The 25,323-nt window shown below is 42.4% G+C and overlaps 1 protein-coding gene across 2 annotated transcripts in view; it reads right to left on the bottom strand.

Moving 5' to 3' along the window:
• CPVL (carboxypeptidase vitellogenic like) overlaps positions 1-25,323 on the bottom strand; it is a 77,268-nt gene that overhangs the window by 4,905 nt on the left and 47,040 nt on the right. For both annotated transcript variants that reach the window (XM_053264929.1, XM_053264930.1), the window contains exon 12: positions 9,076-9,258. In XM_053264929.1, coding sequence (XP_053120904.1) covers positions 9,076-9,258 — 183 coding nt within the window. The remainder of the gene's footprint in view (positions 1-9,075; positions 9,259-25,323) is intronic.

Here is a 25,323-nt window from a genome sequence, read left to right as displayed (position 1 = left end):
AATACCTTGGCCAATGAGCGAGTTTGTTACGTCAGGTAGTGGTGTACAGGAACGCAGAGCTGCAGTCTGACGCTGGGGTGTGTGGCTCTTTAAGGGCGGGGGATGGTACACTTACCCCTCCCGCCGCTTTTCCCCCGCCGGCACTCCGGGCCAAAATCCATGGGGCAACAGCGTACCTCCCTGCCACCCCTTCCCCTGTTGTTGGCCAGAAAAGCGGAAGTATAGACTGCGTGTGAGCCCGCCGCTGTTAGAGCATCAGCTATTTAATTCCATTCTCTTTAGACAAGTGGTTCTTTTGGTTTTCTATAGGATATCTATGAGTGTGCAGCTATATACAATTAAATCAACAAGCAGAATACTGCAAAACAGATGTGTACAGCCATAGTTGTATTTGGACAGGCAAGCTTCCTGAAGAACCACGTAAAGAAAGCCAAACTTTACTTTTTAAGATCACTGGAAAGTCAATATAGTTGGCCAATGACTGGTTTCACAAGTAGTCCTGTGGCTCTGTGGGAATATTCTGCAGTACCATACAGAACTGTCATCTGGATACCATTTCCCAGGTGGGATATAGTGAGGGTATAGTAAACCACAAAATCACCTATTGACACACAATTCACTGGCTGACATTCTGTGCAGTGTCAGAACTGTGAAACGGGAGCTGCGTCAGTGGAAAACAAGGGAAACTATTTTCATTGCTCTCTTCTCCCTGCAAATAACTTTTTGATTTCAGGAATATGTCCTTGATGGCTGCACAAATCGCCCCCTTCCTCCTCTATGTGTGTTTCCTTGCTTGGCAGCCTCCTGGCTGGAGCTGTTCTAACATTGCACAGACTATCAGCCATTGTCCTTAGGTGCTTATATGCTTCTCACAGTTGCCGCTGACAGTTAACTACAACAGGTTTTATTAGATTAATCAAAACTGACTGCTATATTCATTCATGCCTATATTCACAACAAACTGGGCAAGCACCTCAGGACTCTTAGAAAAACTGGTGCACACAAGAGAGAAATTGTATAAGGTGGCCAGATCCAAATAATGCAGGGGGGAAATGCACACAGGACACTGAGGCAGGTAACAACTTGGAAGCAGAGAGTCAAGATTGGTAGGAACGAAAAATGTAAGGCATTCATGAAATAATAGCAAGATATACTTCACTTTAATTAGACAACTTCCACATAATCAGTTTGCTGGACCAGCTACCCAGAAATGCTTTATAGCCTACCTGCTGGCCGATCAGATTCGAGGCTGCCTATAATCTGTTTTCATAAGAATATCTGAAGAAGACTTTTGTCTCCTGATAGCTCAAGAGTATGTTAATGTCTTCAAAACCAGTATGCAGGCCATAGGGCAGTCACACACCCAAGAACAAGTTTGCTTATTATTTCTTGTTTACACAGTCAGACAGGTGTTATTGACTGGTTTGTTTTATCCAGACATCGAGTCCTTCCCAAGGACCTGGGATGGCTGCATTTTATCATCAATATTGTTGGTTATTATAGATATCGTCGCAAAATATAGGCTGTTCCCAGTAAAGTTGCTTTTTGTAATTGGATGATGGTGATTTCTGTGGCCCCTATGGTGTTGAGGTGCTCTTCAAGTTGTTTTGGAATTGCACCTAGGGTGCCAATTACCACAGGGATTATTTTGGTCTTTTTCTGCCACAGCCTTCTGCCACAGATCTACAAATTGAAATTGTGGCTTTGCTGGACTTTTGTGGACTTTTGAAATTGTGGCTTTGCTGGACTTGTATTTTGTGATTTTTTCTATTTCTTTTTCTTCTATTCTGCTATCCCCTGGTATTGCTAGGTTGATTATTTTGACTTGTTTTTCTTTCTTCTCGACTACAGTTTTATCTGGTGTATTGTGTGGCAGATGTTTGTCTGCCACACAATACACTTATTATTAATAATAATATGCTTATTATTATTACTACTACTACATTTTATATCCCGCTCTTCCTCCAAGGGGCCCAGAGCGGTGTACTACATACTTAAGTTTCTCTTTCACAACAACCCTGTGAAGTAGGCTAGGCTGAGAGAGAAGTGACAGGCCCAGAGTCACCCAGCTAGTATCATGGCTGAATGGGGATTTGAACTCGGGTCTCCCCGGTCCTAGTCCAGCACTCTAGCCACTACACCACGCTGGCTCGCTTAGACAAAAGAAGCTAGACTTTTCATAACCAAACTGTTCAATAGTATTGATCAGGTTTCAGAAATGCTGCAGGAAGACTATAGTCAAAAGCAATGAGTGCAACATTAGAAGAAGTTGCAATTCAAGGGCTAAGTTCAAGGGCTAAGGACTCATGGGTACTTAATCTCTGGAAAGAATGGATGACCAATAGAAGTCTACAGAAAGGGAACTTATATTAAGAGCTCTCATAAAACTGGGTCAGGCCACTGGTCAACTTAGTCCAGCAAAGCCAGTCCCTTTCCCAGCATCCACTATGAGGGTCTTTCTACACCAAAGATCTCAGGGATCAACCTTAGATCTCAGTCATGCAAACACATAGAGGCTATTCACACACGCATGCAAAACTGGGCTAAAAGAGGTTCACGTCCGTGCGAACCACTTGGATTGGGCCAATTTTAATCCAATTTTTTTGGATTGGGCCAGCACCCCAGTGGCAAACCTGCCTGTGAAGCCTCCCTCTAAAATGAGGTTAGGAGAACGGGTGCTCTCCTAAACCCCTTTTTAAAATTGTCTATCAGCTGCGGCTGTTTGCAGCCGCGGCTGCCAGACTGAGGAAAGTCCCCGGGGAGGGGGATCCCCATAATGCTCCATGAACTCACACAGTTCATTATGGTATTTCGGGGGGGGAGCAATGTATCCTGGCACCCTGACCCCCAGAAGCCAGTGCTCATCTGGGCGAGCATCCCCTCTCCACCCCCAGGGAAGCCTGGAGGATCGTCTGCGGGGCGGTAAGCTTTTCTGGCCTTCCTCCTCGCCGACAGGGTAGCGCTTTCTCACTAGTCTTGAGAAAGGGTTCACCCTCTACCACTGGACATCAGATCCCTCATCCCTTCAGGAATTGGCATTTTGATAGCTGAGTAACCGTTTAAAGACACAGTACAATTGACAATTTTCTATGCATAAGTCGATGTGACATACCAAAACAAATGACACAAACTGCAGTAGGTTCTAGAATACTCCCTCTGTGACATTAGGGGCTCTGCTCATCTACAAAGTACAAAGCAACTACTATATAAATCAAATACATTTCATGTCTGATAAAGGCTTCAGTGTAACTAAGATTTTTCTTCTTGGGAACTAGCTGCTCTTGGCAATAATTATCCCAAATCTATTTAGCAGCCTTCTTCCTTCAGTTAGAAATACATTTATTCATATTTACTTACTGAGATTCAGTATTCTTGCTAAAAGCTCAAGGACAAAAGCACTTAGCCACAGGATATTAACTCCCCATTAAGGTAAGTGAAACTCAAGCTCTCGCGTTGTTACTGTAATAAAGCCAAGTATTTGTGCTCTTAAATCATTGATGTGCTCTAATAGACCTTATTTGTTACTAAACTGCATTCTGACTGAACATTTTTTCCTTCTATCAATATTACAGTAAGGCAAATATTGAACATACAAGGCCATTTATTATAAGCACTTACTGGAAAATGAAATGTCTATAAATTTGTCAATTTAGAAACGGTGAAATAAAACACCTTGGCTTACACTTACACTGCATTAAATTTTTACTGTGAAAATATTCTAAATTGTTCTCTTCCATCTGAAGAAAAACAATTGTTACAGGCTAGCTAAACTTCTTTGAAAGAAAACTAGGGATGTGCAAAACGTTTCGGGTACAGAACGATCTGTACTCAAATCAGGCTGTTTTGGGTGATTTGTGCACAAAACAAATTCCCCAATTGCAAGTCCTGAAAGATTTGTGCACAAAACAAATTGCCCAAATTTCGGTTCCAAAAGTTTTGTTGTTTCGAACCTCCATTTTCTGGTGATCTCCATGTAGTCTCCATTTTGTGTTTGATGTCTATTTGAATTTCCCACCTTCAGATCAGTGAATGAAAGAATGGGCTGATCTGCTGACAATTGTCTCCTTGTTCCCAATTAGCTCTTTTGGCTCTTGCCACTCCTGACTGACCCCACATTGGCCAGGAGAAGGGTTGAAAAAGGGTGTGGGGAGCAGAGAGTTCAAGGAGAGATTTTCAATCAGATTTAAAGAGGCAGCAGCCACCATTCTGCCTTTCTGCCTCCTGGGAGAAAAGAGCGAGCAAGCTTTGCTTTGCCTTGCCATCCATGCCATGCCATGCCCATGCCTATTGCCTTCTGCCTTGCCAGCCTGCCTTGCCACCCAGCCTGCCTGCCCCTGATGGCTACTGCGTGCTAGCCTGGGCATGGATTATCTCCTGCATTGCTTTTTTGTTCCTGAGAAGAATTCTTTTTTCACCCCCTTGAGAGAATCACTGCCTGCCTGTGCCTGCTCTGTGCCAGCCACCAGCTTCAGCCCCTGTGGCCACTGGCCAACCACCCCCTTTCCCACCAGATTTTCCAGGCTTTTGTCCCAGCCACCCCCCCAAATGTGAAGACAAGAAGGAGAAGAAGTCAAGAAGAAGACTGAAGAAAGAGTAGTCTCAAACTAGATTGCTTGCATCTACAATAGGTTGTGCTTGTGCCACAGGCATCTGTTGCAGAAATGTCAAAAAATGTGCCAAAAAATTGTGTGCCATTGTTGTCATCATCACTCTTCTACTTGTGTAGGTGGGAGGGGGGGCCAAACCTCACTGTTCCACTGGCAGAATGTTGTTTTGCACCCTTCCTTACTTAACCTGCTTTTATGGCCGGGTGCCACAGATGTAGCTGTGTCTGTTGCTTGTGGATGAAAAATGCTTGGAGGAGGGAGGGCAGGACACACTTGATGCTGTTGTTGGCCTTGTCTGCTGCCCTAGTCTGCGGCATCTGTGATACAACACTTGCTTGCTTGTTGCTGGCTGCTGCTGTTACCCTGCATTGAGAGGGGCCGCGTAGGGCAGTGCATTTCATTGATGTTGTTTCACACTGTTGTGTGTAGATCAATTGCATTTCTGTTGGGAGGGATGGTGGGACACAGTGGATGTGGTGAGTGACACAGTGGATTTGTGTGACCTTTGGAAACCTTATTCTTTGCAAAGCTCTGCTGTTGTTGTTGATGTGCATTGCATACACCCTATGGGACAATGGACACAGACAGTGCCCATTTCTGCCTGTTGGTGCCTCCTAGGAGTGCCACAGTGGGTCAGGTGGTAGTGCCACAATGGGTGCCTGCTGCCACCCAGACTTGAAAGGAATTGGGCAAAGGGTTGATTTTTAAAGAATTTCTGAAGCTTGCACATCTTTGGGGCAGATTTGGGGTAAAAAAGGGGGCTTAGAGGGCAGAAGAGTGGGTCAGGTAGTAGTGCCCCAATGGGTTCATGATACCACCCAGATTCCAAAGGAATTGGGCAAAAGGGTGATTTTTAAAGAATTTCTGAAGTTTGTGCATCTTTAAGCTTTTCCCCCATAGGGAATAATGGGGGCTTCAGCAGCCCCATAACTGCACTTGGAGGGCACCATGGTGGCCCAGAGCAAGTGGTGCTGTAGTGCACATAGGGTGCCAACCACCCCCATACCCACAAGACCATGGGGTACTGGGTATTGTTGTTTCTGAGGTGTTCTGAGTGTAGATTCTCTGGTATCAAATAAGAGTGGATTGCTACCAAAGAATCTTCAAAAAACTTTTTTCCAAACATTCAAACATTCTTTAAAAATCAGCCCTTTGCCCAATTTCTTTGAAATCTGGGTGGTAGCTTCCATGCACCCATTGGGCACTTCCACCCACCACAACCCACCCTGGTGCCACTCCCCCCACCCCGCGAGTTATAACTAAGGCTGCGGGAATCCCCATTATTCCCTCTGGGGAAAATATTAAAGACACGTACACTTCAAAAATTATTTAAAAACCACCCTTTTGCCCAATTGCTTTGAAATAAGGGTGGTAGCTTCCATCCATTTGGCACTACCACCACCACCCTCCACTCTTTTGGCCCCAGGAGCCATTTTTTTGATCCAAATCTATTCGGATTTGGAAAATGTGCATACAAATCGAATCTAGGGTGATTTGGGGGTGTCAGATTCGGATCCAAAACAAATTGGGGGTGTTTCAATTCATGTACAATTTGAACTGAAAAAATCGATTCATGCACATCCCTAAAGAAAACTTCAGATGGTGCTTTTCAGTTAAGCCAGAATGACATGTTGATTAATGTCAGTAAGTAACTTAACGTAAGTCACTTAAAGTCACTTAACGTAAGTGAGTAAGCCACTTAACTTAATGTCAGTAAGTCACTTAACATAAGAACAGCCCTGCTGCCCAAGCCCATCCAGTCCAGCATCCTGTTTCACACAGTGGACCACCAGATGCCTCTGAGAGGCCCACAGGCAAGAGGTGAGGGCATGCCCTCTCTCTTGGGTTTGCTCCCTTGCAGCTGGTATTTAGAGGCACCTTGCTTCTGAGGCTAGAGGTGCCCTAGAGCCACCGGACTAGAAGCTGGTGAATTTGACAAATTCATGGAGGATAGACCTGTCCTCCATGAATTTGTCAAAGCCCATTTTAAAGCCATCCAAGCTAGTGGCCATCGCCACATCCCATTGCAGAGAATTCCATAAATTAATTTCTGAGCTGTGTTAGAAAGTACTTCCTTTTGATGGTCCTAAAAGCCCCGAATGTTGTAGCCTTGCCTCTTAAGGAAGGTGTTCTTCAGATAGAACTTCAGGGTTTTATTTTTTAGTGGAATTAATCCTATATTTTCTTTAAAGGACAAGAATTCTGGGTTATAAATCAGACAAATGGGCATTTATCTACTTTTCATGCATTAACCTGTTATCGCCTTAGCATGTTTTTAATTTCAGTTTGCGTTTTGGGCAGTATAAAAATGTGATAAATAAATAAATAAATTTAAAAAGAACCATCTTATGACTTGAACATAAGAACAGCCCTGCTGGATCAGGCCCAAGACCCATCTAGTCCAGCATCCTGTTTCACACAGTGGCCCACCAGATGCTGCTGGAAGCCTACAGGCAGGAGTTGAGGGCATGCCTCAACTTGCAGACTTCATTCCCTATGAGTTGCTGCACAAGCAAATAAAGCTTATGAAAGGTTGTAATTGTTTAATTTCAACCCAGGGCTGACTCCAGATTTCAGAGGGCTCTTAGCAAAAATTGCTTTCCATGAGGCCTCTACTATTTGGGTGGGCCCAGAGAGAGTCACTCCAGTATCACACAAAAGCTATGAAGGCACTCAGGGATCAGCAATGGGTACTTCAGAGGGCCCCAGGTCATTAGCAGCTCCTCTGTGATATCAGACCCTGCCACCAAATAGAATGTCAAACCTATTTAATTGCACTAAATTTGAAATTAAGAATTTCTGAATTATTTCCCAACAAATCAGCTATACATTATGAACTCCTGGATGTTTATTCGGCAGAACAAAGAGATGTCTTCCACAGCCCGAGGTTTTTAGTATAAACTAGTTTGCTACTAGGGGTGTGCACAGAACTGGCTGGTTTGGTTTGGTCTGAGTGCAAACTGCACTCGAACCTGACTGGACAAGTTAGGTCCGGCCCCCTTCGAACACCCACCCCCCCTCCGGTTTGGTTTGGGGGGAGTTCACAAATGTTTTTTCCAATTTCCAAAAAAAATAAATCTGAACCTCTAGCTCATTTGGGGGGCTTCTTAAAGGCCCCGGAGGAGGGTCTGTGAAGGTTTCCCCTCCCACCAGCTTCGGTAATCACCACCACGGCCCGTCCGGCAGCACTTTGTGGCCATGCGCAGCGGCCATTTGTATACCTGCACGGTGGCCATTTTGCCTGCTGCCACGCATGTGTAAATGCCTCACAGAGGCCACTTGCACATGCACGGCAGCCATTTTTTTAAAAAAATCTTTTGTAAAAGGGGCTGGCAGACAATCAAAGAAATAGGGCTAAGGGAGCGCTTGCTCCCGTAACCTCATTTTAAAGGCAGGATCTGGAGGCAGGTTTGGCACTCGGATCTTTGGGGCTGAACAATTTTTTTAAAAAAATATATTTTAAAAAAAATCTTTTGTAAAAGGGGCTGGCAGACATTCAAAGAAATAGGGCTAAGGGAGCGCTTGCTCCCGTAACCTCATTTTAAAGGCAGGATCTGGAGGCAGGTTTGGCACTCGGATCTTTGGGGCTTCCAGCAGTTCTGACAATCAGCTGAGACCAGGCTTGGCTTCTTAGCCCAGTTTTGGCTGATCATCAGAACAGCCTCAATATATTTTGGGGATACTGTATACTGAATCTCTGTATCTTAGGGTTTGTGTTTTTTAATTCAATAGACCTCTTCAAATTTGGCACAAAATGTATAAGATTGGCTCTTAATGTTTGCTCCAAATTCTGCATTGCTTTACTGTGTACGTGCTATTAGTTTAAAATAGCAGTCTGAGTTCCAGAAGTTGTTAACAGGAATTGTTGGAGTAGATCTCTGAACAGCAGAGCATGTTGCAAGAGACTACAATGAACTTCATTATGGTGCATATGAACACACTGAATCATTTGTGATGAGCCAGTACAGCGCAATACAAATACTCAGTTAACTATTAGCAGCTGTTTTGCTGGAAAAAAGCCCAAGGTTTTTGTTGTTGTCGGGCATCAAGCATGAATGCCATCTTTGTCAACAGTGACCAAGGATAGCAGATCTGATCAGCTGTTCATTGTGTTATGTGAAATTAATTAATGTTAAGGAGTGCAGATGTTTCTCTCATTCATTCTTGCCAACTGGAATCCATACTGAAAGTTAACCTGGAAACATTTGGAAATCAGATTTGACACATCAAGATTTGTACCAGTCAGGTAGTAGGAGTATGTTCCTACTAATGGCTCTGTGGCATTTGACCATGTGAACAGAATCATGAGTGAAGATGCAGATGAAGATCAAGTTCCCACATTTCCAACCATGTTCTGTAGAACGTAACTAGGACTATGAGACATTTAGTTCAGGCAGTAGTGCCATTGAGTTCAATGGAGCTTATCATGTGTCACACTTCTGTTATCTTAGGGAAATTTTTCCTTTACCTGATAGAATTCACCTGCCTGGCGTACAAAGCCAGCTACTTCTTGATCTTTAGGATTTATTTTCCATACAACTCTGTCAGCATTCTTGTACTCTGTTGCTCTGGTCCACTGCACAGTGGGCAGAAATCGTTCGGTCAGTGCAGCAGCGACAATGATATCAAGTTGTCCGTTATACAAGAGAACCTGGAAAATAGGCACAAATCAACAACTTGTAAGAGAACCGTAAAACTTCGGGTGAATAAAATGCATCACATGACACAACTCTGAGAAGTTTTAAATCCGATGCACCCACAGAATCAAGCAACCGTTCCATACATTGTGTTGAATGCATATACAGCAGTACTCTTCCTGCCATGCACTTGAGGGACCTGGTTCATTTTAAAATGAATGCAGGTACAGTCATTCACACAAACACATATGTTTACATGTATACAGACTCCTAAATGCACATATGATGTAATGTCTGAATAGGGCGATAGTTACCACTATTATGGCATTTATTTAAAACCATTTATACCCTGCCTTTCAATGTGCTCAAGGTGACTTATAACAAAAAGCTAAAATGAAGTAATGATGATAATAAAAACAGGATTGATTATAGCAGCAGAAGCAAAAAACAAAACACTTAAGAATACCTATCAGCATAAAAATACCAGTTATCAGTGCAGTTCAGTAGGAATTGCTGCTAGGAAGCAGCATTTATCCATTCATTTAATGGGGTTTTGTATGGGAGGGAGGAATACCTCCAAAATGCCCAGCAGGCTATACTGGTAGATTCTATCATGAATCTTAATTCAGGAAGAGGTTTAGGCTTTGTACTGTGGCTCAATGAATGGAGAAGGAGATTTAGAATAAAGATTCTATTAGTGAGCACATCACTAAACCAAAGAACAAGGGGAATGTATTATCAGTGCAAAAACATCCCTCATCCCACAAACCTGGTTTAAGTTTCTCTTTAAATCCCATACCCAAACAGCATATATGTTTTGTATCAATCAGGATCTAACAGCAGACTGTTAGGGCTCAAGCCAAGATAGAACCCCTTTGTATGGCTACAATGCACACATGTTTCCTATGAACTATTAATTCTTTGTTACTAAAAAATCCTGGTGGGGTTAAAAGCCTTTTCTGTAAGACTCGCCCAAACTAGCTCAAATAAAATAATTGCACTGTTTATATGAAGGAGCTATGCCTCAAAGACCTTGATTCTCCATGGTCTCTGCAAAATCTTCTGCAGCTGTTACACTCTACAGTATGGGAATAATTACAATTACCATCATAAGGATAGACACAGTGTAGTAACAACAGTGCAGAACTATTTGGGTAGGCTAAATATCTTTACCTTACAAAACTAAAGTATCATAAATTGGCACTTTTTATTAAAATTATATTTTTCTGATGTGTATTAAAACAGTTTTCATGAAGACTGGAGAAAGTGCCTCTAATATTATATACATATCTGTAAACACACACTAGCTCTTTAGTAACCCAGCAAATAGTCTGATAATTGTTGCAATGCAAATTAGTGGTGACAAAAACAGAGCTGGGTATAACACTTTTTCTTGGAATTTGGGCTGGGAGGGGGGTATTTTTAAAATCATGCTCCGAAAACAGCTTCTAGAAGGCAAAATTTATCCCTTGTATATTCAGCCAAGGGTTCACCCACAGGGGGATGGGCTTTCCCCCTCAACAGCTGTTTTCCAAAGAGCGGAGTCCATATATTCATCAGACAATCTGTCTCATTTTTAAAGCAATTTCCATTTTTACAGTATGGCCCGTATAAAATATGTCCTAATGTTATTGAAACAAACTTTGATTTTGATTTTCCCCAGTGACTTTAATCTATAGTACTTGTGGTTTACTGTAAGGAAAAATGGTGAATGAAAAGCCATTCATTGAAACCAGTTAGTTGCCATCTCCATTTTGATCACTCCAAAAAATCTAGCAAAAGGCTTTGAACAAATGCTACTATGCCCCTTGAACATCTTCAGGGAATATTTTGCAGACTATTCCCTACAACTGGCTGTGACAATACTGCCACTGCTTATTTATTATTTCTTTGTGTAAACCGCCCTGAGCCATTTTTGGAAGGGCAGTATAGAAATCAAATTAATAATAATAATAATAATAATAATAATAATAATAATAATAATAATAATAAATGTACCACCAACGATGGAAGTGCATAAAAGAGCTGGTGAAGGATTTTCCTTCACAGCCCAAATCCATTTGGATTTAACAAAGCTAAATTTAGCAAAGCTGATTGCAATTTAGTGTTTTAATTTTTAGAAAGGGAACATGCCACTAGTTCCAGCATTACTGAATGGTGTGAATCATTTTTGCTATTCATTTATTTAAACACACACACACACGCACACACACACACACACAGAGAAATATGCCCCTCCTCCGCAGTACGATAATCTGAACATAGTTTTCTTTTTTTGCTGTTTATAGCAAATTATTAGCTTAAATAGGTACATCACATTTTACTGTCCAGGTTCTGAAAATTACACACATTACATGGAATTGTAATGTACACAAAGAACAGAATGTTTGGTGCTAACAGTTATCTAGTTAGTCCCTGTCAATCCACAGAGGAAGTGAAAAGGACTCCAACAGAGCTACATTAAACAGCCAAATGAAGGCCCCTTTACCCCTAGGATTGTAGATATTCCAGAAGAAAGAAGAGTCTCTCTGTCACACACACACCTTTTCTTTTATGATAGCTAAAAAATGACATGGCATATTTCAAATAAATAACAAATAAATATTCAAATAACAAGTCAAGTTTATTTTACTTGTATACTATTTTTTCTGTCAAAGCAGTTTACTGCAAGTAAAATGACACAAATGTAAGTTAATGAACATTTAGATAACAAAACAAATACTCATTTAACGATTTATTTTATTTTTATTATTTATTTGATTTATATACCACCCTTCCAAAAATGGCTCCGGACGGTTTACATCAAAATAAAAACAAAACAATTAAAATCAAAACTAAATCAAACAATTAAAATAATTTAAACATTAAAATCATGAACATTAAAATCATTATAAAACAATATTAAAATGTTAAAACCATAAATCTAATTAAAAACCTGGGTGAATAAATGCATCTTCAGTTCCTTTTTAAAAGTTGCCAGAGATGGGGAGGCTCTTATTTCAACTGGGAGTGCATTCCAAAGTCCAGGGGCAGCAACAGAGAAGGCCCATTCCTGAGTAGCTGCCAAACAAGTTGGCGGCACCCGCAGATGGACCTCTCCAGATGATCTTAACAGGCGGAGAGGCTCATGGCGAAGAAGATGTTCTCTTAAATACCCAGGGCCTAAGCTGTTTAGGGCTTTATAGGTAATAACCAGCACCTTGTATTTTGCCTGGAAACGTATCGGCAGCCAATGTAGTTCTTTCAACACAGGAGTAATATGGTCTCTCCTAGATGACCCAGAAACCAACCTTGCTGCCGCATTCTGGACCAACTGTAGTTTCTGGACTATGTACAAAGGCAGCCCCACATAGAGCACATTGCAGTAATCCAGCCTAGAGGTCACCAGCATATTACCACCGTTTTGAGATCATTCATCTCAAGAAATGGACACAGCCGGCGTATCAGCCAAAGCTGATAAAAACACCTCTGGCCACCGCCTCAACCTGGGAGACCAGGGAGAGGTTCAGATCCAGAAGTACCCTCAGACTGCATACTTGTTTCTTCCAGAAGAGCGTGACCATCCAGAACAGGCAGACCAAAAGTGTCTCTCGAGTTCTAACCCCGCACAATAAGTACCTCCATCTTATCTGGATTCAGCCTCAATTTGTTATCCCTCATCCAGCCCATTACTGCCTCCAGGCAGGCATTTAGGGAGGTTATGCCTTCTCCTTGTGATGTTGACACTGAGAAATAGATTTGGGCATCATCAGCATATTGATAACACCCTGCACCAAATCTCCTGAAGATCTCTCCCAGCGGTTTCACATAGATGTTAAACAACATCGGAGACAATATGGAGCCCTGAGGGACACCATACCAAAATCCAGATTTTGAAGAACAACAGTCTCCAAGAGACACCATCTGGAATCTGCCCGTGAGGTAGGAGCAGAACCACTGCAAATCAGTGCCTCCCACCCCCAATCCCCTCAGACATTCCAGAAGGATATTATGGTCAATAGTATCGAAAGCTGCCGAGAGATCCAAAAGGACCAACAAGTCACACTCCCTCTGTCAATTCCCAATTGGAGATAATCAGCAATTCATATACACCTGCTAGAGTTGTGCGGGGGAACCCAGAAATATTCTAAGTCCATTTTGCATTCTGTGCCAGCAAGAATAACAAAGAAACCTGCGGGAACAGCAGCCTTTGAGGGAATGAGACCGTTTTACATAAAACCAGGGGAAATGTTGCATCAATAGCACTAAAGGCTTTTCTTCATAGGGTGCAGATACTACCCATACTTTGAAACTACCTTGAGGCATTTTCCTCCTGGAAATCCTAAACTGTTCTTTTAGCTGCAGCATAAGTATAGCGACAGCATGCTGGGACTTTAACCAAGTACTACCAAACAATGGCAGTAATTGCTGCATAACCAATACAGAGTTCCTGCCCTGCAGCAAGGATGTCTATGCATCAGATCCAATGCTGGAACATAAGTCAAGACATCAGAGTTATAAACATTGCTATGAGGTTTTGGAAATCATATATTTTATATTATTATTATATTATTATATATTTACACAGTCAGACAGGTGTTATTGACTAGTTTGTTTTATCCAGACATCGAGTCCTTTCCAAGGACCTGGGATGGCTGAATTTTATTGTCAATGTTGTTGCTGTTATAGATATCGTCGCAGAATATAGGCTGTTCCCAGTAAAGCTGCTTTTTGTAACTGGCTGATGGTGATTTCTGTGGCCCCTATGGTGTGGAGGTGCTCTTCAAGGTCTTTTGGAACTGCACCCAGGGCGCCAGTGACCACTGGGATTACTTTGGTCTTTTTCTGCCACAGCCTTTCAATTTCAATTTGTAGATCTTTGTATTTTGTTCTTTTTTTCTATTTCTTCTTCTTCTTCTTCTTCTTATTATTATTATTATTATTATTATTATTAATTCGATTTCTATACCACCCTTCCAAAAAAGGTTTACACAGAGAAATAAATCAATAAGATGGATCCCTGTCCCCAAAGGGCTCACAATCTAAAAGAAACATAAGATAGACACCAGCAACAGTCACTGGAGGTACTGTGCTGGGGGTGGATAGGGCCAGTTACTCTCCCCCTGCTAAATCAAGAGAATCATTACATTAAAAGGTGCCTCTTTGCCAAATTAGCAGGGGTATCTAACTGATAACTGGGAAAAAGTTATTTCTTTAATAAATAATTTAATACATTTTATTTTTAACAGCAACATTATCAAATAAGCGAAGGCAACATCAGTGCTGTCTGTTACACACTAGAAGCTCACTGTAACCAAGAGATAAGGAAGAGGGATGCATCTCTCTGCCATTCCCCACACAGTAACTATTGGCTTGGCAGTGTGAGGGCTCCCCTAAGGCTTTGGACTGAAAATAAGGATAGGGACGGCGAGAAACGTGGCAAAATCATGTTCACCCTGGTATGAGTTAATTTACCATTAAACTAAGAATGCCACATTTGCATTGAGGTCCCTGGATATGGCAAAATTATTTGGCAGCTTGGTTATGTGAAGGATGAGCTTCATCCAGCAAAGCAAAGCACAGGCATTAAATATATCAATCGATCGATCCTTTATTACAGTCTCTGACCAGCCTACATTAAATATATTATGTTTAGGATGGGGAGGCTGACTAGAAGAACCCTTGTTCCTCAAGACTTTTCCAGCTCTCCGAGAAGTCCATTATATTATTTCATGTCAGATTTCACCATACAGGTATCCATTCCAAACCATGAGAAAAGAAAGGTGTATAGGAACCCTGACATATCAAAGAACTAACACACTTTACAAATCACAGGTGAACAAGATGTGCTCATGAAATCAAGTTATCATGTGTAATATAATCATATTGGAAGCTCACTTTAACAGTTTCCTGCACTGGAGGACTAGAAGATATCCAAGGTCTCCTTTAACTCTAAAATTCTGTGATTCTATGTATTTGTATCTTCAGTCATAGTTCCCAGGCTAGCTGTTAACAGATTCAGTGAAGTTTGTCTTTAATGAAAACAAAACTTATTAAAACTATAGTTTTACTTGTACTGCTAATGAAGTTAACTACATTGGTGCAAACATTAAGATTGCAAGTGGGGTAATTAAAGGTTGAGACATTATGACCATACTGCAACAAAGATGCAATTAGCTGGGATTTAATGAGCTGTCTAATGATAAGTGACAGGGCCTGCCACAATTTCCTGACTAGATGAACTCTTAAATAATGCAGCAGAGTTCTAACCTAAGGCAAGTTAACCTTTCCATTGTGGCTGCTAAGGAAATGAAGAAGAAATATCCCCCACAGACTCACAAGGTTCTTCCAGTGGCCTTCAAAGTATCCCATGCCCAGGAAATGCCTATAATTGCTTAGAGCAAGCACAATCAATTATAGAGCTAATACATTTCAGGCCATTGTGATTTACCATGTGAATGGATGCAGAGACAGGCAAACCTCTAAGATAGTGAGGGCACCCTACTTCTACTCAGAGCGATAAAGCTTATTACGTTCTTTAAAAATAGCACTTAAACTATACACTCTCTTTTTGGGAAAGACAAATCTGAACATAAGAAAATAGAGTCTTGCTGGAACAGGTCAAAAGTCTATCCGTCTCCCACATGGGAAGCCCACAACTAGGAGATGAAGACATGCCCCCGATCCTACCACTGCTTCCCCACCCCCCACAATTGGTATTGGGAGGCATCCTGTCATTGAACCTGGAGGTAGCCTTTCGCCATCAAGACTATTTGCCACTGATAAACTTGTCCTCCAATAATTTGTCTAAGAGCCCTGCTTAATAAGAACATAAGATCTGAACAGATACTTGCTGAAATTTAATTTCAGCAAGTTTCAAGGGAGGAAAGCTGGTCTTGTGGCAGCAAGCATAACTTGTCCCCTTAGTTAAGCAGGGTCTGCCCTGGTTACATATGAATGGGAGACTACATGTGAGCGCTGTCAGATATTCCCCTTAGGCGATGGAGCTACTCTGTGAAGAACATCTAGGTTCCAAGATCCATCCTTGGCATCTCCAATGCAGGGCTGAGATTCCTGCCTGCAACCTTGGAGAAGCCGCTGCCAGTCTGTGTAGACAATACTGAGCTAGATGGACCAATGGTCTGACTCAGCATACGGCAGCTTCCTATGTAATTCACAGACATGAAGGAGCTTCTGATAGTTAAGAAACTGAATTAGATATTAAGAAACTCTAAGCTAAAATTCCTACTCCTCCCTTGAATAAGAGGCCTAATCCAGAAAACCTAAATCAGGAAAGAAATGAAAGAAAGAAAAACTACACAATCACGAGTTTTGATCTGAAAAATATTTGCCTCATTCATTTCACAGCATAGTCTTGAGGGTCTTCCTCCTATTCTCATATACTATTTTGGTCTCTCTGCACAGGCAGAAGAAGGTTCAGAACACAAAAAGAGAAATGCTTGTTTCTAAGGATCCTCACAAGAGCAGATTGGCTCAATGCTTTCAAAGCCAATTATTGTGGGTTGATACAGGAGAGCACAAGCAGAAATGTCTCATTTCTCATTTTAGCACAATAAAATGGAAATACAGTTAGAAGGGCTCCTTCAAAAGGTGCAGTGTGGCATAGAACCTTTCTGATATTTCATATTGGGTGGGAAAGCCTGCATGAACTGCTCACTATCCAGATTCACCCCGTGTTTGCACATGGAGAACTGCCATGGATGGTATGTGCCTGTAGTGATCAGCCTCCCCTCCCCCTAAAGAGTTAACAGAGAGTGAACCCTTGTCTTGACTGACACACTGGTGAACTCCAGGGCAGCCAATCAGTACACCAGGTGGGTGGGACCTAGAGAGCAGTTGCTGGGAAGAGTTGTTGGAGAGAAGGGCATACTGACTTAGTGAGGGGCAATGGAGTTTTGCTCCCTCATAGCTAAAGCCAGCATGGAGATTTCTCTCATGGAATAACTCTGTAGATCCTTAAAAGAAAGGAATGCAGGAAGCTTGGTTCTCATCAGGAATTGGGTGAGTTCAAGGAAAAGGGAATCAGCATAGAGAACAGTTTATTTAGTCAGACTGTGCGTTAGGAACTTACATCTCTTTGTATGTGTGTGCTTTTGCATATTCCTGATCATGTGCTATTATAGTTTACCTGCAAAGTAATTGAAATAAGAAATACTAGCCTACGCTCAACACACCTAGGACATTGCAAAAGCCTCTATAAACATTTAAGTGTGCATTAAGACAACCTATTTTTGTAATCCTACTAAGTATTTTTAATTGTATCTAAAAGCTGAGAAAACCTCAGACTGAAGTAGTCTGTGGTAACTGAATAAAACTGGGTTTTTGTTCTTTCGTTTTTACTAATCTCCAAGTTGGTTTTTAACTTAAGAAAAGAAGGGGGGATCGAAGAGGGATTTCTCTGGTGCAAACACATCCTCACACATTCAGCAGCTATCAGTTTTCTCACCAAATGTAGGCTTGCATGTGAAAGATTTTTGTACTTGTCCAAGAGCAACATTAAGAGAATTTTCTCTGGGATTATCCCACTCCAAGCCCAGAGAGTTTCAGTAGACAAAAGGGGTGGTGGCGGTAGCATTTTAAACCTACCAAGAATATAGAATAGTTTTAGGAAAAGCCTAGCCAGGCAGCTTAACAGGGATGATTCAGCATTTCTTTCCCTGACGTGAGCTTGCTCTGAGACAAAGGCTTTAATCTGCTACAGTACCTCTCAGAGATGAAATGATTCTGAATGAGACATCAGATCTACCAAAACACCTCGGACAGATGTGTCCTCAGACACAGAGATGATTCCTGAACAAGACAAGCAGCCACAATAAAATGGTGCTGGTGTGTGTGTGTGTGTGTGTGTGTGTGTGTGTGTGTGTGTGTGTGTTTAAAGCCCTCCTTGTTTCCATTTCTGATAAAAGGTAGGGACGACCCCAGTGCAAACAGGAGGGAAAGAATGAGCATGTGATACTTTTCTGCCAAGATTGTAAAAGGTAAAGAGTGCCATCGAGTCGGTGTTGACTCCTGGCGACCACAGAGCCATGTGGTTTTCTTTGGTAGAATGCAGGAGGGGTTTACCATTGCCATCTTCTGAGTAGTATGAGATGACGCCTTTCAGCATCTTTCTATATTGCTGCTGCCCAATATAGGTGTTTCCCATAGTCTAGGAAACATACCAGCGGGGATTTGAACCAGCAATCTCATGCTTGCTAGACAAGTCATTTCCCGCTGTGCCATTAGGTGGCTTAAGATTGTAATGGGATAATAAAGCTCCCATGACCAAATGCAGTCAGATAGAAAAGGTCTAGACAGACAATTCTGCATTGGTGATCTTTTCTGTGAAGACTGTCACCTCACAAGCAGCATTCCCTCTAAGGCATGCACATGTGTGCGTGCTCACATGTTTTTTTGATGTCCACTGAGTTAATTTTCGATCCCGCTCAGGTTGAATCAGGAAGTCCCCGTTCTGAATGCATGTGTGCACACACTGCCTTGATATTGCTGCCCAGAACAAAATTCATTCCACACACAGATGAAAAAGATTAGAGAGAACACTGCTCACAAGACTTATATTCCACCTCAAACTTATCTTTGGCTAATTCCACAAGTGTTCCTTTAATTCAAGGGCAAGGCCTACTACATAGAACTCTGCATTGATATATGTCAAGAGTACAACTAAGGTCTCACACCTTAGTTGTGAAAATGGTTAGTTTTGCAGCAAGTTTCAGTTAGCAAATTAAAAATTCACATTGGTACAGATCTCATTCAACACTTATAGGGTACACATTTCTATGTAAGGAATGTTTAATGGGTTTATATAAGGAAACAGAGTGAACACTGTAAAACCTGTTTAAATCTGAAATATCTGGATATGCAAAAGCCATTTCCCCACTCTGTGAAATAGATTTTGGAAGCCAAAAGACTGCTGGCTACTTGTTAGCAGGCTGGAAATGAGTTTTGATTTTAGTTGTCAGCGAATTGCTTTTATACTGGTGAAAATACAGAGGGTAGCTTCACACAATCAGCTGAAAGTTGTTAAGAAGTCCAGGAGAGGGGACTGGAGGCAGCTGCAGTGGCGCACTCTTGTGCAATGTGTTGTCTGAAGCTGCCCAAGTCTGGTTCTCACCCCAATTTCCCCAAGATTCTACCAACTTCTTTCACCAGGGTTTGAAGTTGGCTTGACAAAGTTGGTAGAATCGTGGGCAGAAACTGATAACGAGGCATGTCAGCAGCTTCAGATAATATACCCACCGGGAGCCTGCACACCACGGATACCTCCGGTTCCCACTGCCAGACTTCTTACTGACTTTCAGCTAATTTTGTGAAGCCACTCACAGGTCTAGGAAGCTGAGTAATGAAAAGTGACTCTCAGTTATCCAAACAGTATGTAACAAATGACTGAATGGTTATTTAAAAAGGCAACCAACTGCAGTGCACTTTGAGCAGGAATGCCCTTCCTCAGGGCACAAGTAAGTTTCTTCTTTGAACAAATGGGCAATATTTTACTGAAGTATGTGGTGAAACTTCTTTCTAAAGTCACCCACAAAGGCCACATCCACAAAAAATAATGAATCAATTTTAAATACCTTTGCTAAACCCTTTGATATGATTTGGCAAGTGGGGTGTAGTAATTTGTAGTTGCACAAATTCAACATTAATTAAGGATAAAAATAAGTGTAGCCAATTCTGAGAGGAAGACGTGTATATGTACAAGAGAAAAATGTGTGCGAACTTAGTGTGGTATAAAGGTCATACAAAATGAAGTGTGACAAGAGTGCTAGTGAGGACTGTCTCAAGTGATAAAACATTAATTATCACTATCTAGGGTACTGCAGAGCGCCTCTATCTTAAGGAGCAACAAAGTGATGTATAAGGAAAAGTGCCTCTCATTTCAAGGAAAGTAATAGAAGCCAATCTCTGAATCAAGGAAGACTAAATATGTGTGGGCTAGTTCCTGAGGTATTTCCCTGGGCTCTGTTATGAACAATGGAGCCAATGTTGTAGGCTAAGAAATGGCCAATTTGCACACATGCCATGTTTTGTTCATTGCCTGAACCAATTGGCGTAATATTTCCTCACAAGTGACACTGTAAAACACATCTGATGGGAAAACTTGATAAAATCTAAGTGTTACATAGCTGCACTTTATTTTTATTTATTTTTTTAAAATTACAAAGTTACTAAAATTAAATGGGAAAAGGGCAGCTTGAGACAATCCCACAACTGCGAACTGGAAGGAAATGGAGCCAAAGCTCAGAAATCTAAACAAGCACACAAATAGCTAAGTAAGAAATATATCCAGATTCCTAAGCAATAGAAACATTTCTGAAAAGGTTTTACACCCTTTGATGCCTGTAAGATGCATCAACAATGAAAAACAGGAAGGTATCAATCAAAGGATAGAAAAGACTTCTGGCAGTCAGAGAAAGGTTAAAGGACATTTGAACAGATTAGAAAACAGAGTCAGAATCCTTTCTATTTTAATGTCTGATATTTCTATTTTGCCTGTCTATTAAAAAGTAACTTAAGAAATGGATGCAGTAATTGAATTTATTTATTTATTTATTCATTCATTCATTCCAATGCAAAAAAAAAACCCATTTCTCAGTGGCTTGCTTGCCACAAACTAAGTTTCAAACACATACAGCCACAATAAAAAGAAAGGGTCAAGAAACAAAATATAGGGCATCAAGCCAATTAGGCCCATCCTCCGCTAAACCATGTTTGAAAGATGTCTGGTAACCTTGGCCACTTTTCACGGCTAGTAAGAGCATTGGGCAACAAGAAGAAGCCGCCAGCACCCAGCAACCAGTCTCTTCTCCTTGGCCCTGCATTCCAGATCAGAGCACCCCCACTGAATCTTTGCAAAGGTCTAGAAAGGCATCACACAATGAGAAAACAATTTGCAAGCAGCCACCCTCGCAGCTCAGTGCCTTTCCAAAGGCTTGCCACATGATTTGGAACTCTCAATCTGTAAGCCCTTAGAGCACAAAGAGAGCCACCCTTTCCCCCATCTGGTGGTTCAGGAGGCAGTCACTCCCACTCCTCGTCTTCCTTTCACCTTCCTGCCCTCTGCCTGTTCAAAAAATGGCTAAGGGGAGTTGGAGCAGCAGGAAGTATATTTAAGCACTTCCTGCTGCTCCAACTCCCTTCCCCACTCAGGGCAGAAGGCTGGGTTCCCAGTATTAATACCAGGACTAATTAACTAAAGAAACATACAGAGGCTATTCACACTCCTCCCCACCATGACTGAGAACTCTGGTATATTGCTGCGGGGTTAATCTAGACATCTGGCAGTGTTCCTAAATGACCATGAACTACAGTAACTGGGCAGCTGTGGCAATCTCAGACTCTACAAGAACTCCTCTGATGTAGATACCATACAGCAGTTTTGTTTCTCCCACCTGACTGAACCTAATAACCAACCCCAATCCCTGCACTCTTAACTCTTGGAAGCAGAATACTGGGTGGGTCATGGAAAAAGATTAAGGAACCGATAATAAATGCCATTTTGCTTATCACCGCAAGTGTTCAGAAGGAAAAGTAGTAAAACTAATTAAGAACTTTTAAAAATGCTTGCTGTAATTTATGAGAGGAAGTCAGATTATGTCTAAATGAGCTTCCTTCATTTAATTAAGACAAAATTAGAAACTTGTTTCCCTTGTTCAGTTTTAGAGATGCTTTAGGGGCCCTGCTTGCCCTTTTCAAATTTTAATAACCTTGCAGCAATGACCAGTTTCAATTAAGTTAAAATCCAATTAAATATTATAATAAACCTTCAAAAGCCTAAACATATTTGATAGGTGGCATTTTGTACCCCTTAGGAAACTGGAGTGAATACAATGGTTAGTTACTCAATTTTAAAACAAGGAAGTGTGATCCCCCCCCCCCATTTTGAACACAAAACCAGTGTCATCATAGCTACATTAAAACCAGCTTTGCACTTCTTCCAGACCCTGGGAAGTGACTATTGCCAGCTTGCTAGATTATAAAAGAACTGGACAAAATCACCTTGGAGACATTTACATTAAAAGATGGATTATAAATACAATAAATAAAACCTAATCACTCCCAAGATATGTTTGAACCCAGCAAGTGTCATGCAAAACCGTAATTATGATCCTACAAAGGTGATCCTACAAATTATGATCCTACAAAGGCTCAAGGTTGACTCAGCCTTCCATCCTTCTGAGGTCGGTAAAATGAGTACCCAGAATGTTGGGGGCAATATGCTAAATCATTGTAAACCGCTTAGAGAGCTTAGGCTATAAAGCGGTATATAAATGTAAGTGCTATTGCTATTGCTACACCACAATTTTAGGTTCTATACATACAACAAACCATAACTTAAGAGTTGCTTATCTGCTTTTGTTGCCCATCTGCTCAGCACTCAACTTTCCAAGTTCATTCCCATTTCAAGAGGGTGCAGCAGGGTAATGACCCTGGCCAAGGTCCCAGAGCATGGTCTAAGGGCACATGATACAGTCACTTTGCTGAAGCCAAGCAAGTCTTGGTTATAAATACAACAAGTATTTATATACTTCCAACCAAAGCCTTCAAAGTGGTTTACACAGATATAAATAAAGTGGCTCCCTATCCCCAAAGGGCTCACAATCTAAAAAAAGAAATTTAAGATAGACACCAGCAGCCACCACTGGTTTTAGTCAGTGTTTGTATGGAAGACTCATGAATGCCACCTTTGGGAATGAGCTGTAGCTCAGTGGTAGAGCATGATTGGTACCAGATCCAATCCCTGGCATCTCCAATTATGGCTGGCAAAGACTCCTGCCTGAAACCTTGGAGAAGCCACTGTTAGTCAGTGTAGACATTACTGAACTAGATGGACCAATGTTCTGACATGGTATAAAGCAGCTTCTTATGTTCCTCCTGCAGCATCTGAATGCAGATAGAAAGGCGTAACCCAAACTGTGGTTTGCAAATCAGCATCAAGCCCTGGTTTGTTGGCTCCAAACTAACTGCAGTTTGTGGGAAGGCTCGAATTAAGGCACAGGCTGCATTCACACAAAATATGTAACCGGAGGTTTCTGAACCCACAGATAATTTTTCTAACTGTGAATCACATTGCAGACGTTTGTCCAACCACAGCCCGGCAACCTCCAGTTTCAGGTTAGAGGAGCCCCTACCTCTTCCTAGTCACTGAGAATGCATCCCAGCAAGCTCTGTAGTGTTTGCGTCACCAGACTGTGGGCAAGGCGTCAGAACATCAGCAGGGAGACAGCCATTGGCTACGATCTGCAAGGGGGCATGCCAAGCACAAGCATGCCTTTTCTGAATGGTCCACCCGCCTTCAGCAGAGAAAGGGCACTTAAATCCCTTTAAATGGCAAGCAAGCCCTTCATCTGACAGCGATTGGACTGCCACCCACATAAGAGCCCCACAGCAAAATAGTCTCACACAAGCACAGTTTCTGGAAGCAGGGGGATGCTGAGGGCACTATTTTTCTGTTACTCTGGGAAAGGGACATGATGACTTCCTAGGAGGGGATATGCATAAGAGGGAGGGCAAAGGATCCTGGGGTCGGGCCTGCTAGGACCAAGGATATTCTTGCAATGGATCACCCCAACAAAGCAGTCCATAAAGACCAAACAACACTCATGCCCCCGTATTGGCTTGCCATCCGGGGATTAACCAAGGTCCTCCACTGAGAAGGACCTTAGGCTCAACAACCTTCAGTCTTGCATCGGACAACATGCGCATGAGTTGAGTCATTAAAAAAAAGAGGGGGCCCACTTGTGTGGGGCCCTTCTTCTCTCTGGTTAATGATAGAAGTATTGCACAGCAATACCCTCCTCTCCAGGGAAGTCTTTGAAACACCCAAGGGAGAGTTTAATGCTCCATGTGTCTGGGCGCTGCCAGGTGGGCAGACTTGGGAAAAACTGGGACAGGGAACAGAGCATTACTCTCAGTCAAATTTCCTGGGTTCAGACCAGCGTTGCCGAGTATGCAGATCTGTCCACTGCATGAAATTGCGGCAGAGGAGAATGCTGGTTTCCAGCAACCCCAGGAGAGTAGGGTCGCCATGCCAGGCAAAAATAGAATTGGATATGTGCCAATGAGTGACCCAACTGGCAGAGGGCCCACTTGGACTGCCTTTTCACAGCAGTTGCCAAGACTGGGAGCAGTGTTGCCGGGGTACCTGTCCCCGTGGCTTGCTTGTGAGGGGCAACCAGACTGGGTGGAACATAACGTCCAGCCTGCATGGGTGTCTCCATGGCCTAACTCTCAAGAAAGAGAGTGGTCCGTGGGAGAAGGGCTTTCGTCACACATTATTATTCTTCCCCATCCCCTTGTGCCCGCCCTCACCCCCTGGGATGACTCTTCTCATGAGCTGTGAATGATTATCCCCATGGATACCCAATCCACTCTCATGAGAGAGCAGTCCCCTCCGGAGCAGCATCCAACCTCATCACATTTGAAGAATCCCTCCTTTCCTTGGAGGCAATGCTGATTCCTGCTGGATTCTTCTCATGGGAAAGCCTAGGGACTACACGTCTTAACCCAAGGATAAGTGGCTCCCCCACCCCTCGGCAAACATCATTGTACAAAAATAGACCTGAGCCATTCAAGAACTCCTGTGTAGGGCTACCATTTAAACCCAACCCTAGTTATTGCCACACTGTCATATGTTGTCTTCCCAGCAATCTACTTGGATTGTCCTGTTTATGTTGCCACCGTGACTGCATGTGCTTGTGAACATACATCTTTATCACTTCATTTTCAGAGAGCAAATCACATAGTGCCCGTCTTGCCATCCCATCCCCTTTCTCTCCTGATTGCCAGGAGGGGGACAAGGTGGGACAAGGGACAGAGTGGGAAGAGGGCATGCACCCAGGCTTACAAGTTTGGGATGGGACATAGCAGCAGGTTCCCTGTTGCCGGGCAACTGCTTGATTAGACGGGGGGAGCAAGTGCTCAGAAAGACGGCCAGCGAGAAGCACCACAGACATGGAGCGGACGCAATCCCAGCTGGGTCTGGGCCATCCTCTCTATGATTATGGTTCCAGAAACAGCACAAAAGCACCATTATGGCACTGTCCACATTTGGATGTAATGCTACCACCCCCAAACCTCAG

This window comes from Hemicordylus capensis, chromosome 6, assembly GCF_027244095.1.
Source record: "Hemicordylus capensis ecotype Gifberg chromosome 6, rHemCap1.1.pri, whole genome shotgun sequence".
Taxonomy (NCBI): domain Eukaryota; kingdom Metazoa; phylum Chordata; class Lepidosauria; order Squamata; family Cordylidae; genus Hemicordylus; species Hemicordylus capensis.
This window is presented reverse-complemented; position numbering and strand designations above follow the sequence as displayed.